Raw genomic sequence first — 17,517 nt, 5'->3', positions numbered from 1 at the left:
GACGTCAGGCCACTGTTGGAAAATAGATGTTGCGTTTGCAACCAATGGACAATGTTAGGTCAACGTTGGAAAATAGACGTTGCGTTTGCAACCAATAGACAACGTTTGGCCAACCTTGGAAAATAGACGTCGCGATTGCAACCAATAGACAATGTTAGGTCAACGTTGGAAAATAGACGTTGCGTTTGCAACCAATAGACAACGTTAGGCCAACCTTGGAAAATAGACGTCGCGATTGCAACCAATAGACAATGTTAGGTCAACGTTGGAAAATAGACGTCGCGATTGCAACCAATAGACAATGTTAGGTCAACGTTGGAAAATAGATGTTGCGTTTGCAACCAATAGACAATGTTAGGTCAACGTTGGAAAATAGACGTTGCGTTTGCAACCAATAGACAACGTTAGGCCAACGTTGGAAAATATACGTTGCGTTTGCAACCAATAGACAACGTTTGGCCAACCTTGGAAAATAGACGTCGCAATTGCAACCAATAGACAACGTCAGTCCAACGTTGGAAAATAGACGTTGCGTTCGCAATGAATAAACAATTTTGGGACAACGTTGGAAAATAGACGTCGCGATTGCAACCAATAGACAACGTTAGGCCAATTTTGAAAAATAGACGTCGCGATTGCAACCAATTAATTGACAACATTACCCTGACGTCAACAATGTGCTTCCGACCAATTTACCAAAATGCCAACGATGTTGTGTTAGCTGGGAAGTCAATACTTAGTAGAAGCACCTTTGGCAGCGATTACAGCTTCGAGTCTTCTTGGGTTTGTCTGTATCAGCTTTGCACATCTGGATTTGGGGAGTTTCTCCCATTCTTTCTTGCAGATTTGCTCAAGCTTATATGGTATCCATGGAAATCTCCACGCATGGTTCGCAGACTTGCTCTAAATAGAATCCTCCCATCTCCTCTTCCTGTCCAGGCTGGAGGCAGGCTATTCATTATGATGCGCTTGATTCATAAATCAAGGCAGTGTTCTGGGTCCTGTATTTTTGTTTTCTAATCTTCATCAATGATCTCTCTGACTGGAAAATCCTCTCTATCTCTTTGCTGATGACTCCACTCTCTGCCGCTCCATTCCTCATCCCTCAGATCGACAGTCTGCAGCCTCCTCACTCTTTGCAGACGTGGACAAAATCACAGACTGGGCAAACAAGTGGAACATGTCTTTCAATCCTGACAAATCTCAGACTCTCACATTGTTTCTCCGAAAAGACCGACTGGACAACCCTCCCAGCTACTTTCTCAACAATCCTCTCCAAGAAGTTCTGTCACTCAAGCTTTTGGGTCTCACTATTTGCCATGATCTTTCCTGGGAAAACCACATTTCCAAGCTGGCCTCCAAAGCCAGTCGCCGACTGGGCATTCTCCGTCGTGTGAAGTCCTTCCTTGGCACACCTGAGCTCCTCACCACATACAAGGCTTTCATCCGCAGCTCAATGGAATACTGCTCTCCCCTCTGGGCTGGTGCTCCTGCCTCACACCTAGCCCGTCTTCACGCTGTTGAAACCAATGCGTTCAGAATCATTGGAATCTCCCGCGATGAAGCTAACTCCAAGGGCCTTTCACTCACTCACCGCAGGCAGGTTGGTGGTCTTTCCGTCTTCTACTGACTCCTCTCTGGCCTTGCTCCTCCTGCTCTGTCTGTGCTCTGTTCCCCAAATATTCCTGCAGGATGCACAAGGTCTGTCAGCAATCCTCTTATGGTTAAATTGCCAAAATTGAGACTCTCCGAGAGGAAAGTGAAAGAGAGATGGAGGCACGCCATTCAAGCTGGATTTGCACACCATCAGGAGAGTAGATAATTAAAAAATACAATTGTGAATGAAGAAAATAGAAAGAACTTGAAAAGAATGATTGAGTGCTCTGCCTGAAGGCAGGTCCTTGGCTGCTTGGCGAGAGTAATAGGTGGTTTGCCATTGCCCTCCCAGCAGTTAGTCAGGGCAGGAACTTGTAATTTGTTCAGGATACCGGTGATAACTCACCTACTCTTGGCAAAGGACACCGCTGTACCTTTAACATCCGCCAACTAATGATAGCAGATGGGACACCCGGCTTAACGTCCGTCCATCTAGGACGGCACACACATTGACGAATCACCCTTCTGATGAAGCACCGGCATGACAGTGTCTATGTCTGTCTATCCTTGTCTAGTGCCGCATGCACAAGCGGGTGTGTCTGCCGGCCAGTAGCATATATGATTGGCACTATTTAAATACATAGGTCTACAAGGGACTACGACTTACACAGAAACCCGTCATTTTGTTTATGGTGAATGAGAATAACATCGTGTACACGGTCCACCTGACTACAATTGTTCCGCACACGCCATGTCTCTATATAGGACTGTACATGTAACATGGCTCCCTCCTCCAGCACCGTATGCTCCTGCCGAGGTCCTCGTTCAGAAACCCAAGATGCCCAGGCATGCGATCGAGGAGCCTCTCCTGACTCTCTGGGAAAGCATGAAGAGACCTGCCGTGCAGGACTGGTCTATGGACGCAGGTCAAACAGCATGGACCTGGGTACGAGTGCCGCCCACCAGACAAATTGGAGCATTTGTGGAACATTATGGCATTAAATTGGAATGGTGGGGGAGGCCCGGAGAGGGGCGACGCATTATCTTCCACAGATAACCTGTCGTGAATAATGGGTTCTCCATTGGGAAGAGAGCCTTGGATTTTTAATGATCATCTACAGAGAGATATCTGTGTGTGTCGCCATTTTTCTCAGAGTTGGATGAACGGATATTCGTCAAACTTTCAGAGGTTCATCAGTGAGTGCCTGGGAGTGTTTTGGGCAAAAAACAAACAAAACAAAAGAAAACTATTTTTGAAGAAAAAAAGTTCGTTTTTTTGGATTAAAAAAAATCGCTCGATAGTGCCTAAACCTTTTTTAAAATTAATGAAAGTTATACACAAGTACAAATTCGCATATATAAATACAAAACAATCACCAGACATTTGAACACAAATACATCAAACAATTCCGGAAGTGTACGAAGTTGTAGTAAGGCTTCTTCTTCCTCCTGAGCGCATCACACTTAACTCAGAAACGTCATGAGCGCCACATTCACCAGCAGATATTCAACGAAAAGGTGATGAACCCCCTGTTCCACTGAGAAGATTGCCTGCAGCAGGTATTGGATGGGTTCCTCGGTGATTAATTGGATTATGTTATATTTACGTTTCCTGTTGGGTTTTGGGGGGTATGGAGGTGAGTTGGTACGTGATGCCGGTAAGCGTGGCAATGAAACACATGGACCAGGTGGGTGCAAAAGGTTAAAATGTGATGTGTGAAATAAGGAATGTTCACTGGTGCTTATTGTGATTGTTCGAGTGTATTCAGGTGATGGAAGGTCGGAACATGCCCTTTAGCACATAATACAGGTGTAGGTAGCAATGAATGGAAGATGGGGAGGGACCATTGCATGTAAGGTTTGTGCCTGGTGAAGTGGTGTGTGTCTGCAGGTGGATCGGACTCTGATGGAGAGCGGAAAGCCTGGCGCTCTGCCATGCCTCACCCCTAGTAGCCCAACAAGTGACTAGCGATGGCAAGACCGCTGGGAGTTGGCTCGGATAGGTCAGCCACGGGGTGGATGACCCCTGGTGACCATAAAAGGCCAAGGATTGTGTGATCCCCTCCGGTGGGCTTTACAGGGAAGGGAGCCGTTGTGGTGCTGGGAGGTGAAATGGATGGGAAGCCCAGGAGTTTCATCAAATTGGGACTTTGCGCTGTGGCCATGCACACACTGCTACAAACCCACCACCACATTTTAGGACCTCCGCACTGCCAAGTTTGCCTGCAGGTAATTGAGAAGTCAAGGCCTTGCAAGGATGAACTGCGACTGTTAAGAATGTGATGTGTGTGTTTATGGGAATGTTCCACTCGATCCCTTGCGACTTGCGACCCCAAACTAGTCCATCTAACTTTACTTATGCCCAACATTTCAATTCTCGTCCTCTCCATAGCTCTTTTTATTACATCTACCTGATTTATTGTCCTTACATTCCATGTTCCAATTTTTTGAATATTTGAGAAGCTCTCAAAGAAGAGTTCAACTTTCATTTCTGGTAACCTCACCGATTGGATTTCCTTGCGGGTTTGATCCATTACCTTTTTCCAGTCACTAATCAAAAAAGTTTGCTCTTCCTCAGCAGCCATCTGAGTGCTTTTAATCCGAGGGGGCTCATCATCCAGTAGCATGGTTTTATCTCTTAAATTTCTGATCATATGATTGATTTTTATTTTATTTTACAGAAGTGGTTTGCTATCGTCTTCTTCCGGGCAGTGTCTATAATAGATGGGTGATCCTAGCCATTGCTCTCCATAAGTGAATCCTCTGCCTAGAATCAAGGCCATGCAGCCATTACTGGCCATATGTGCCAGCTACCTGAATGGCAATGCACCACCTGCTCCCATGGTTTCATATAACCTTGATCGGGAGGCTAAATAGGGGTAGTACACCTTGCCCAAATGTGGCCCATGGGATAATGAATGCAAAGGCCACCTCTTTTTAAAAGGATTGCTGCCTTCACCCCTTAAATCTTTAGCCTTTGGAGTTTCTTTTTCTTGGATGATCTGCCTAACGAGGCTAATGAGCTCCATCTACCCAAATAAGTGGCTTTGAGGTGCCAGTGATTTGCCTTTCACATATTAGTGAAAACAACCCTGGTATGAGAAGGCGTGTGAACCTAGACTGTAAGAAGCTGTTTGAGATGTTGAGCTATTGGAGTATTCTATACACCTTGAGAGCTTATCCTCAATGTCACTCTGCGGCGTAACAGTCCATGGTTGTCCAGACATTATATAACAAGAATTATATAATTTACGAGAACTACTTACTTTGAATTCAACATAACCCCTTATTGATGCATGCCAAGCTGTCATGTTGCAATCCCTTTTTGCCCCCCGTCGCACCGCGGAGTGAAAGGGGGACTATGGTTTTCCCCTCTGTCCGTGCGTGTGTGCGTGCGTAAGCGAAGTACCGAATTCTAATTTGGTGTGTGGGTGTAACCCACGTCAAAATCCAAGATGGCCGCCGCCATGTATATCTGAACCTTGTGAGCGGAATATCTTGGAAAAATAAGCGAAGTACCAACTTCTAATCTGATGTGTGGGTGTATCTAGGCATAAGGAAGAACGCTATTGAAAATTGGGTCGCCACGTCAAAATCCAAGATGGCCGCCTTGCATCTTCCACTTTGTCAACTCACATCACTTCACCGACGGGGGACCTAGGCGTAACGCTTGTTCATATTGCTTCATACCAATATTCACAATCGAGATCAAAGACCATCAAACTGACAATTATGATGGTGTTATGAAGTTCGTATGCAGTTGTGCTTTTACACGGGGGTGGCAGGATTGCTCGGTTCGGAACACGCTCGCCATTGAGATTTGTCGAATTTTGATCCTCAAGGTGTATTTACATAGATAAATAAATAAACTTTGTTACAATGTGTTACATTGAGTTTAGGACCAGGAGGCCTCTCTTTCCAAAATTGCATTGTGGTTGCAGATATGAAAAAAAATCTCATTATTTTTCGAAAGGACAAGGCTATGAGTGCTGAGTATCTGGCTAAGTTACTTTATTGGGGTTACTTTCATAAATGGCACTAATCGGTATTCAAGCCGAGTACTAATGTTTGAAACTGGCACAGGAATGATTGTAAGAATTGCTTAAGAAAATCACTTGCATAATATCTCCAAAAAAATATGTGGCATTCATTATCTTCCTATTTGAGACGAGATTACTCGTGGGTCAATACAAACGGACAAGAGACATTTCATTTTTTATTTTGTTTTATTATGCTGTCACACATCTACAAACTAAAGCTCAAGGAGGTTTCACACAGATTAAATGAATTCAAAAAAATACACACTTTCAGCAACATCGTCCCCGCCATTATGATGCCCAGTTGAAATAACAATTGACGTCATAATCCAATTGCTACCGTCCAGGTACTGAGCATTTTATTTTCGTGGATAATATTGCCGGTGTGTTCACTCATCTCTAAATTAACTCACACAATGAAGCAGGAGTGGTTAAAAAAAACAACCCTCCTCGAGCTGGGGCTTCTCCTGCGCAGCAAGGCTCGTGGTGGCACCGGGATGAAAATTTGGCCAGGCATTGGAACAGGTGCTCGCCACTTGCATCGCCACGAAGAAGCAGCGTTGCCATGGTTTTCAGAAAGTGCTGGCCGTAAGCACTTTCCATTGCCCATGGAACAATTCGTCATTTTGTTTATGACTGCCAAATTCAGAGAAAATGCCAGAAGCTGTGAAGACTTGACCTAAAGGAGGGTACAATAAGCCAAGTATCGCAGCTTCTGCCAATAAATATTCCTCAGGCTTCGCCAAGGTGGCGACCAATTTAAATTGGCCGTAGCACCGGGTGAGCCAGGTGTATACGAGTATAAATCTTGAACATCAGCAGGGAATACATCGACCTGCTGAGGCATATCTTGGACTTCAACGCATGGGTTGAGGTTCTCTTTGGTCGTAATACAGGCAAGGTAGTCGCTCTATCAATAGAGCTTTCTCCCACCGACTCAGCTTATCACGTTTGCATTTCTAGGCACTTAGCTAGTGTAATCCAGCATACGCCTGAATGTGCTTTGGTCAAAATTAGGCAAGGTAATCGCTCTGCGTACAGAACTTTCTCCCACCGACTCTTATTTAAATTCACTGGGTGCATATTGATGCACTTATTCATCGCGGCCCTAATAAAAAGGCTCACGTATATACACATTAAAGTAGTCAGTACATTGACAGCAACGTTGTTTTAGTGTTGACCGCCGCACTGTGGGAACTTCACCAGGCTGTCAAGTGCATAAAAAGATACAATGACTTTTTTCGAGTTAAAAACATTACTATTTACAATGATAAAAAGATCGGTGTCACAGTCATAGGCCTTATAAGGCCATCACATGGCATAGCCAAGGGAAGGTATGCCAAGCAATGCAACTAGTTTGCCTACACTCTACAGGATGTGGACAAGCACGTCATCGCTTGACATGCCCGAATCATTGGAAATTTGAAGTGTGTATAATCCAGCATCTTCAGGCTGGGCGTTGGTGATGGAGAGGGTTAAAAAGTCGGCCGCCATCTCTGTGTGAAAGCGACCTCCTTTGGGCAATGGTCGGTGTTCCTTTGACCATGTGACTTCAGGAGATGGGCTTGCGGTGAAGGTGCAGGTAACTGTAAGCACCTTCCCCCTGCTGATGCTCACCTCCGTTGGCAGTGCTTCTATCACAGGAGGTGTGTGCTCACCTTCTGCAAAGGGACTAACATAAGGGTGGGAAAAAACAAAGCGGCTCAGACACTGCACACATGCAAAGGATTGAGTTGGGACCACCTCATGCTGAGCCGCTCCAGATTACGTGAGTAGAAAAAGGATGGGAAGGCAGCTTGCAGCATTAGCCTTAAATTTTCACTCTTGAGGTGGTCACGTGGAGTTTATACCTCATGTTAGTTTACGTGTGAATCAAAGTTACTTAAAATGGGAACACGTGAATTACAGCATATCCAGGGAAATGGTAAAACTGGTTAAGTGATTGGAAAATGCAAACAGAGGGGTGTGTGGGGAAAATTACTGGAGGAATTTTATTAATAAATTAAACAATTAGTATGGTGATTATAAGAAAGTAATGTGAAAAACAACTACCTATAGCAACTTACCGGTGAGCTGACCCATGCTTGACATGAACCGGGCCAGACTGCTGGATTGCGTATGGCTCAGCGAAGAGGTCTTGCTCTTGGATAAAATGTCAGCACTGGATGACATTGAGCTTTGGGTCAATGAGCTTTGGGATAAAATGTCAGCACTGGATGACATGGTCGAAGATGCCAATGCGAACTTAGACTTTCTTGAAGAGCTTGATAAGATGAGCTCCTCTGTTGTGTCACTCATTTTCTGCAACATCTCAAGGTTTTTAATTCCACCAGTGGTCGTAACATTTGCTACAACCATCTGTTTAGCAGGTTCTTCCACCAACGCTGTGAGGTGAACAATTTTAATAGAACACGCATAAGGAAGATGTACGTGGTTTATGAACACTTTTGGATAATGCGTAAAAACAGGATTATGGCATAATTATCATGCTGCAAGTTTAAGGTGTATTTTTATGGAATCAAAACCAATACATTACACTCCTGGTGCTAACTAGGCAGAACACACAATGCTGGCCTATGCTAGACATTAATTGAGCAAAGCTGATTGATTCGATCTTGCAGTTTAGCTCAGTTTATGCCTGGCATAGGTCAAGCTTGGCATTAGAGAAAAACAAACGATAAGTTAATGTATAATACAGTTAAAGTTATGGCTTTGAATTTTCATACACGTGTGTGTATGTGTGTGTGTATGTGTATATATATATATATATATACTAGCCGGAAAGCACCCGGCGTTGCCCGGGCTCTTTTTGAATGAATTTACTACTATAATTCAGCTTTTACACACGGCTGTAGAAGATTGACTACTATAATTCAGTTCAGCTTTTAATTGCGAAATGGGACCAGCCCGGCCGAAGCGGCCTCGACCGGCCTCACCACCTAGCCTATAAGTTTCCCGGGGCCCGTCCCGACATTTTTGGTTCTTTTTGATTGAATTTACTACTATAATTCAGCTTTTACTCGTGGCCACAGAAGATTGACTACTATAATTCAGCTCAGCTTTTAATTGCGAAATGGGCCCAGCCCAGCCGAAGCGGCCTCGACCGGCCTCGCCACCCAGCCTATAACCTTCCCGGGGCCCGTCCCGACTTTTGGTTCTTTTTGAATGAATTTACTACTATAATTCAGCTTTTACTTGCGGCCGTAGAAGTTTAACTACTATAATTCAGCTCAGCTTTTGATTGCGAAATGGGTCCAGCCCAGCCGAAGCGGCCTCGACCGGCCTCACCACCTAGCCTATAACCTTCGCGGGACCCGTCCCAACATTTTTGGTTATTTTTGAATGAATTTACTACTATAATTCAGCTTTTACTCGCGTCCGTAGAAGATTGACTACTATAATTCAGCTCAGCTTTTCATTGCGAAATGGGCCCAGCCTGGCCGAAGCGGCCTCGACCGGCCTCACCACCTAGCCTATAACCTTCCCGGGGCCCGTCCCGACATTTTTGGTTCTTTTTGAATGAATTTACTACGATAATTCAGCTTTTACTCGCGGCCATCAAAGATTGACTACTATAATTCAGCTCAGCTTTTAATTGCGAAATGGACCCAGCCCCGGCCGAAGCGGCCTTGACCGGCCTCGACACCAAGCATATAACCTTCCCGGGGCCCATCCCGACATTTTTGGTTCTTTTTGAATTAATTTACTACTATAATTCAGCTTTTACTCACGGCCATAGAAGATTGACTACTATAATTCAGCTCAGCTTTTAATTGCAAAATGGGCCCATAAGGGCCGAAGCGGCCTAGCCACCTAGCCTATAACCTTCCCGGTGCTCGTCCCGACATTTTTGGTTCTTTTTGAATGAATTTACTTCTATAATTCAGCTTTTACTCACGGCCGTAGAAGATTGACTACTATAATTCAGCTCAGCTTTTAATTGCGAAATGGGCGCAGCCCAGCTGAAGCGGTCTCGACCGGCCTCGCCACCTAGCCTATAACCTTCCCGGGGCCCGTCCCAACATTTTAAGTTCTTTTTGAATGAATTTACTACTATAATTCAGCTTTTACTCGTGGCCGTAGAAGATTGACTACTATAATTCAGCTCAGCTTTTAATTGCGAAATGGGCCCAGCCCGGCCAAGGTGGGCCTCGACCGGCCTCGCCACCTAGCCTATAACCTTCCCGGGGCCCGTCCCGACATTTTTTGTTTCAGAGGTTTCCTCCTATCTTTCACCGTTCAGGAGATTAGCGCGTGCAGACAAACTTACAAACAAAATCCCCCATCCAAAACCTTGATCTTTTCTACCCCCGCTAATTTCGGTCCCCTTGTGTTTTATACCTCTCCCCCCCTCCCCCTTCCTACGCCTCCTCCCCCCAAGCCCTCTCCCTCCCACACTTCTCCCTGCTCTCAAATGTTGTGGTTGTGTGCTTCCCCTTCTCTCCCCATCTTGTCTTCCGCTCCCTCTTTTTGTATATTTTGTTTGTCTGGTTGATTTGTTTGTGAAATAAATGTTAGCTCTTCCACGAGCCTCGATTCAGTATACAAAAAAAAACAAAAAAAAAAAAACTTTCTTTTATATATATAGAAGATATATAATATATATAATATATAATATATATATATATATATATGTATGTGTGTATACATAATTATTATATACAGTATATATATATATATATATATGTATGTGTGTATGTATATATATATATGTATGTGTGTATGTATATATATATATATGTGTGTGTGTGTGTGTGTGTGTGTGCCTTTCAAAAGGGACTGTTTTCACTTACGGAACACAGACAGCGACACCGTAGCATCACATTGCCCATGAATATTCTTGGCAATGACAGTGTATTTTCCACTGTTTCTTACATCAGCTTTAAGTATCTCGAGGGTATGAATATTTTTGTAGTGAGAAAGTTTCATGTGCTTCGTGATGGAAACCTGTGAGGGTGTGAAATAGCACAAAGAAACATGGTGCTCATTCGTTGTCACCGCCAATAACACCGGTTTTTTAAAGTGCAAATAAATTGCTTCAAATTATTGTTTTTATCTACTGAAAGCCAATAAGAGTCTATCAACAACTGACGACGGCGTCATTTGATAGCTGTAGGAATTGAGGTGTGGCTGACATTTTGAGTGTTAGCCTTTCTTCAGAACAAAAGGATAAACCATTCAAACAGGTGCACAACAATTATAATATTAAAAGGGATGATTTTAAATCTCTGCAGAACTTGATTTTCTACTTTTACGATTGGGAACTTTTTCCTTACCGTCTAATACCGTCTCAGCCTTTAGCGAAACTCAGACAATCCAGGATGAACGGCACATCAATTATACAAGTACAAAGAGAATAAAGAAGTGCTGAGAAACACTGTTACCAGTTCATTGTCTTTCGTCCATTCAACCACAGGATGAGGATCTCCAGACACCTCACAAGTGAAGATGACGTTCTGTCCTTCGTTGATAGTTTGGGATCTTGGTTGGGTGATAAACACCGGCACGTTTTTCACCAGATCTTCCAGCATGACATCAAACTGGCACTTTACAATGCCCTGCTGGGTTTTACCCTCGCAGGTGATGATCCCGCTGTCATGATGTGTCGCTTTACTGATGGTCAGCGTTTGATCAGCACCAGACCGGCCATACTGGTGGTTACTGGAGTTCCTCACCTCAGTTCCATTGAGAAGCCATTTGATATCGGAGGCTTCTGGAATAGTGGCTTTTAGGGTAACGCTCTGGCCTTCACTGATGGACATCTTGGTTTTGGATACCATCGTTTCAGTGTAAGAAGCCTTCACACGTCCGCCCGGGACTTCCTGCTTTACAACCTCTTCATGGACAATACCAGTGCAGTCAGCGATATTTGCAGATTTTTGGCTTGACAGTTGAAGGATGTTGAGAGATTCTTTAGTAGCTGTTAAAACAAATAAACGGTGTTATGATGAATACAGTAAAAAGTAGGTATTAAAGAAAATAATGTGAGAATTAATGCTGTCACACAGTTCATTCATCACAAGGTTATACATTTGATAGTAAGAATGCAGCAAGTTGTTGAAACTCCAGAAGAATTTGTGGCTGTGCACTTGTAACATCCACTGTCAGATGGTTCGGTGTCATAGATTTCCAAATGGAACCCTCCGGCTTCTTCAAAAATTTCATATTTTCCTCCCTGGGAAAGTACCTAGTTGTAGAACACACAAAGGCACAATGAAATCGTGAATTACATTATTCTTGACTTCATTTTGAAATTTACAGTAAATATTGATTGCAAATGTTATTGAAGGTTTTACAAGCAGATACTTACTTTTCCCTCTTTTGACCACTGAACTACTGCAGTTGGAGTCGCAGATATCTTAACAGACAGCTTGGCAATGCTGTCACCCTGTGCCTCCATATCCTGAAGTTTGGAAGAAAAGAAAGGTTCTTCTGCTTGGTTAGTCGGCATTTTATTGACTTCACCTGCCCTACTTCCCTCCAGAGCAGCAGTTAAGATGTCTTCTGTAGATTTTTTGCTTTGAGGTGATGTTTCAGCTGGGGGGCTTTGCACCTGTTTGGATGAAGAAGTTTTGAGATCTGGAGACTTAACTTCTCCTTTAGAAGAGCCAACTTTTGGATCTGAAGTTTTCTGTTCTGGAGACTTGACCCTGGGTATGGTTACCTTACTGGGTTCTTTTGCTGCACTCTTTCTTATTGTGAGGGTGAATTTTGCTTCATCTTTCCCCTCAGAGTTTTCAGTAATCACAGTATAAGAACCTTCGTCTGAGGGTTCTACATCTTTTATCTTGAAAATAGAGTGGTACTCAGAGGTTGTCATTGTGTAGCGTGAACTAGGTGCGACAGGTTTACCCTCGTGGTACCACATTACTGATGGGACAGGTTCTCCATCTGTCAGACAGTCAAATTGCACCCTATCACCTTGTTTCACTGTAACTGACCGAGGTCGTGTTGTAATCCTCGCAGGATGGCTCGTTTTAACAGTTTTAAACATTGATGTCTCCTCAGCTGCCATGGATACCTTTGATGAACTTTCAAAAGCACCATGAGATTCGGACACCACTCTTCCCTCATGAGATTCTGTTACTGCCATCTGAGATACTGTAACAGCATGGCTTTCTTCCATAGCTGCTGCTTTCCGGATGGTCTTTTTAGCATACATTTCCTGCTTTGTAACCCCCGGAATCACTGAACGAAGTGCCTCCTCATCCCTGCGACGAGATCGAAGGCTGGCATAATTTCCACCTGTAACATCCAGCGTGGCATAGTCCGAGGCTTCACCCTTGTAGTTGGAACACACAACACGGTAAGTTCCGCTATCTTCTAGCTGACAATCAAATACTTTTAGAGTAAGTACGCCACTCATATCAGCGAAAGAGTACTTAGAGCTCATCGTGTCAATTTCCATGCCATTGTGAAACCACTGGATTTCAGCCGTAGGCCGGGAAAGGACATTGAGTGTGAAGTGAGTTGTTTGGTTCTGGGGAACACGGTGCGAACGCATGCGCAATGTAATGCGGGGTGCATGATCTAGGCTGAATGATGGCTGAGTGAGCACTTCATACTTTCGTTCCATTGTTCGTTGCGATTTCAATGCAGATTTTTGTGACTCATAGCGGGAAAATATATCAAAGCGTGCTGTCCTTTCAAACCGGGACAATGAGCTTTCCCTTGAGTCACGGGGAACAGGGCTTGGTGAACGTGGACGAGTACGTTCTGGTGTTGGTGACCTTCTTTCTACAAGTTCAGAGTCAGAGCTCACACTGTCCGCAGCTGGCGGGCTCCGATGCCTCACCATTTCAGAAACAGGTCTCATAAGTTCAATATAGTCAGGCGACAAGGAACGACGGCGTCTCAAAAGTCTTGAGAAATCAAGATCTGACCTTCGTGTTCTGTCAGCAGACCTGGTTGCTTCTATTTCCTGTTCCACAATCACTTCTTCTTCATGTCTGTGTTCTCTGTGCTCTCTACGTTCCCTGCGTTGAGCGCTGTGCCACATGATGCGTTCTTTTTCTTGCTTTTCTATCTTCTCTAGTTCATGCTTGTAATCTGAGAGCTTTTGTGTAAGCTTGGTAGATTGTAGTAGCTGTGCGTCCTCTTTCTCTTCTAGCGTTCTTTGTTTTCTTTCTCTGGAAGCTTGCATCATGGTTCGGTCATAACGATCATGTAGCTCTGCATAACTCAGGCTCACATCTTCCCTAGTTGGGATGTGGTATGTGTGAGCTCTTGCTCTTGAAACTTGTTCTTCTTCATATTCTGCCTCAGCCGTTCTTTGTACTCTGGTGTGGTAATCTGCTTTATGGTGTCGTACAGGAGAATACATTGGTGGTGATGCTGAAAATCCAAGTTCCAACTCTTCCTCAAGCTTGCGTCGCTCTTCCTCAAGCCTACATCGTTCAAGATAGTCATCCACGGAAAGCAGAAGTTCCTCATCGGAAATGTCACCCAGTGAATGCCGGCGTCTGGGTCGCAAATTAACATCATATGCAGTTGATGGAGATTGCTGCCGAGCTGGTCGTATCACCTCCAGATCATCTTGCACTAAATAAGGAATGCGGAACCTGGGCCTGTATTGATCTGTGAATCTTGGCAGTGGCATAACATAGAATTGCTCCCACCTTGAAAGTCGGATGCGACGCTGACGTCGCAGTGAGAAGCGTTCCATTCGTTCTGGCATTTCATAGCTATCACGAACCTTACGGTACCATCTAAGATCAGAAAGTGGTATAAATTGTTTGATTGCATTGTCTTCTTCTAAGGTCAGAGCTTTTCGAGGAGCAGGAATTGTGTATGGCATACGGACCTCTTTCTTTTCCTCCAGCACTTTTTTCTCAATGGTGTATTCACCTTTCACTGTCCTTGTGGTAACTGCAGGTTTGTACATTATAGATGCTTGACGCAATGCCTCTTTGGCAACAGGTGTCAAAGATGTCGATTCTACCCCAGACATGATCTCTGCAATTTTCGCCGTCTTATCCACATGTTTCTTAACCTGCACTTCTCTTTCTGCGTCTGACCTAAACCGCCGTCGCACATAAGTTGTGTGTGCCACTTTTAGATAAGCCTGGCAGCTTGCTGATCCAGCTGAGTTTGTTGCCGTGACTCTGTACACTCCAGAGTCCTCAATGAAGGTGTGATGGATAATTAGTGTGAAATAATCAAGACCTTCGTGAAATACTTCAACATGTTGACTCAGAAAGATCGGTTCACCATCTTTCTCCCAAACAAGTGTTGGTCGAGGTACACCACCAACCCGGCATTCAAAACGCACTGTTTCACTCTCCTGACATTCCACGTTAGCCAAAAGGCGCTTGAACATGGGGCGAAGAGTGTCTTCCTTAGCTTTTGGTCGAGGTACAACTGTAAGTTTAGCCTTGCAGAAGTCCTCACCATAGCGGTTACGAGCTACCACAGAGTATTCCGCAGAGTCATCATCGGTCAAGTTGTGAATAGCGAGCTGATAAAGTCCTTTGTCATACTCAAATGTGTACTTATTAGACTCTTTGTCGGGCTTAATTTTTTGGCCTGATTTGTACCATGTAACACGTGGTTCAGGATGCACTGTAATGGTGACACCAAAACGGATAGTATCACCAACGTAATCTGTGCGGTTGTAAAGAGGCAGAGTGAATTCTGGTGGGCGCTCCAAAAGGCGCATTGTGTCAATGGGGCGTTTAACCTTTTTCGTACGCTGCATGTAATGATCTCTGTATTCTCTCACACCCTTTATAAAGAGATCACAGTATGAGCTGTCTTCCCCATATTCATTGACAACCTTGCAGCGGTATGTGCCATCATCTGATTTGTTCAGATCGTTAATGGTGAGTTTTGCCACACCGTCTTCATAACTGATCTCATGATGTTCACAGTTCTCAAGTTGCCGAACACCACAGTACCAAGTCACTTGTGTTGCCTGATCATAATTTTCGATGTGGCAGATGAAATATGCATGCTGACCCTCCTCGACAGCTGAATGCCAGATAGAGCCAGCCACAGGTCCAATGCAGCTTGGAGCCACCTTTACTTTAGCAACAGTAACTCCACGTTGAGTGCGGATAGGGCCCCCCATTGCAATCCTTGCAGCAGATATTGAGACATTCCAGTCTTTCTTTACCAACACTTGGTAATACCGGCGATGCCGCATTGTTCTAATTACTTTTGTGCTTGTTCTTTCGACCTTCTGCTTGAGCCAAACATGTTTAAGCGCCTCTTCAGCAGTCAGGCGGTATCTCCGTTCTTTCACCAGTAGCCGATCAACAAAATCAAGAGCCTCTACTGTTATCTCTTTGAAGGCTTCTTCATCAAATGTATACTGAGTTCTCTCAATGTTTTCTACCATCTGCTGGTTCGTTTCTGCAGCAAATGGATTGAGACCACTTAGCAGAACATAGGTGAGTGTGCCAACAGACCACATGTCAGTCTGTGCATGGACTAAGTCATGCATGTGAACTTCAGGAGCAAAGTATTCTGCAGCAGTGAAACCAATCCTGAATGTGTCGCCTGGAGTCAAAGCTCTTGCATGCCCAAACTCTACAATTTTGATCCTGGAGCTTGCCCGAGACATATAAAGTATATTTTCAGGTCTGATGTCAAAATGACCAATATTTTGGTGATGCAAGAAAGCCAAGGCACTGCACACTTGTCGGATGTACATGATGATCTCTCTTTCTGTCAGCTCAACGGTCAACATGCGTTCAAATATGTCTTGCCCAGATATGAATTCAAATATCATTACAATTTCCTCAAGACTTTCAAAAGCTTCATGGAGATTGAGGATATTCTGATGACGAGCCTTATTCAGAATGGATATTTCCTTGGTGATTAGTACCTGATCAACACCCTTCACCTTGGAAAATTTGGCTAGGTATGTCTTCTTGGTGCGAGTCTCCACACATCGGTGTACAATTCCAAACTCGCCACGTCCAAGCTGTTCTGCAATATTGTAGCGTTCATGTAGAACTTTGGTGCTAGAAGTGTGTGCTACAGAAGTTTGGAAGGTATCACTATCATCCACTTCCAAGTCATAGTCATGACTCTGCAGCTTGCTTTCTTTGGTGGTAACAGGTTGTGTGGGCTCACTTGGTTGACTCTGCCCAAACTTGTTTTCCGCGATGACACGGAACTGGTAGCTCGTCTTTCCAAAGAGGTCAATGACGGTGTAGCGAGGGTCCCTTGTACTGGCTACACGTATCCATTGCAATGCGGTGGTTGCGCATTTCTCTACTGTGTAGCTTAAAACACGGCTGCCACCATCACTTGCTGGTGGGGCCCATTCAAGCGCGACAGAATCTCTTGTAACGTCAACAACTTTGAGTCCCCGTGGTGAATCTGGAACATCAGCAACATCCAGCTCAACTGTCTTCTGATCAATGCCAAATCGGTTCTTTGCGCAAACGACATAGAAACCAGCATCGGATATTTGTACACCATTGATAAAAACGAGGGACGTGAATGACCTTGTTACAATGACTTGGTAATGGCCATTATTATCAATCAAATCCTGTCCCTTTTGCCAGGTGATCACTGGGTCAGGCCTGCCGCTAAAAGGAATCTTTATACTGACAATTTCTCCACGTAGGGCGTGGACAGCACCCATGCCTTCAAGGTGTTTTGGAAGGCTGATCTTTGCTGGAACTGCAATGACAGAAAGCGATATGTCAATACATGTTGATGTAGCAGACATACTATGAAATCAATGGTGCAGGCATACTTTGAAAATGCTATAAATGTTACTTTTTTTTTTGAATGTTTGATTCAAGGAAGAGCAGGAAAAATAAAATAAAAGCAGCAAATAAATATTTGGCAGATAACAATGCCCCTATATGTACACAATTTAAAATAAAGACAATATAGTCCAAATATGGATAGATTAACTCGGTACATT

At 44.1% G+C, this 17,517-nt stretch overlaps 1 protein-coding gene across 1 annotated transcript in view; it reads right to left on the bottom strand.

The window, feature by feature from the left end:
- Positions 1–5,803: 5,803 nt before the first annotated feature.
- Positions 5,804–17,517, bottom strand: part of TTN (titin) — a 501,281-nt gene continuing 489,567 nt past the window's right edge. The window contains exons 381-386 of the mRNA XM_078776713.1: positions 11,944–17,267; positions 11,664–11,820; positions 11,018–11,553; positions 10,427–10,580; positions 7,700–8,017; positions 5,804–7,294 (exon numbers count right to left, since the gene is read on the bottom strand). Of these exons, the coding sequence (XP_078632839.1) occupies positions 7,002–7,294; positions 7,700–8,017; positions 10,427–10,580; positions 11,018–11,553; positions 11,664–11,820; positions 11,944–17,267 (6,782 nt within the window). The 3' untranslated portion in view covers positions 5,804–7,001. The remainder of the gene's footprint in view (positions 7,295–7,699; positions 8,018–10,426; positions 10,581–11,017; positions 11,554–11,663; positions 11,821–11,943; positions 17,268–17,517) is intronic.

Source organism: Myxine glutinosa, chromosome 1, assembly GCF_964187855.1.
Source record: "Myxine glutinosa chromosome 1, kmMyxGlut1.1, whole genome shotgun sequence".
In the NCBI taxonomy this organism is placed as follows: Eukaryota; Metazoa; Chordata; class Myxini; order Myxiniformes; family Myxinidae; genus Myxine; species Myxine glutinosa.
This window is presented reverse-complemented; position numbering and strand designations above follow the sequence as displayed.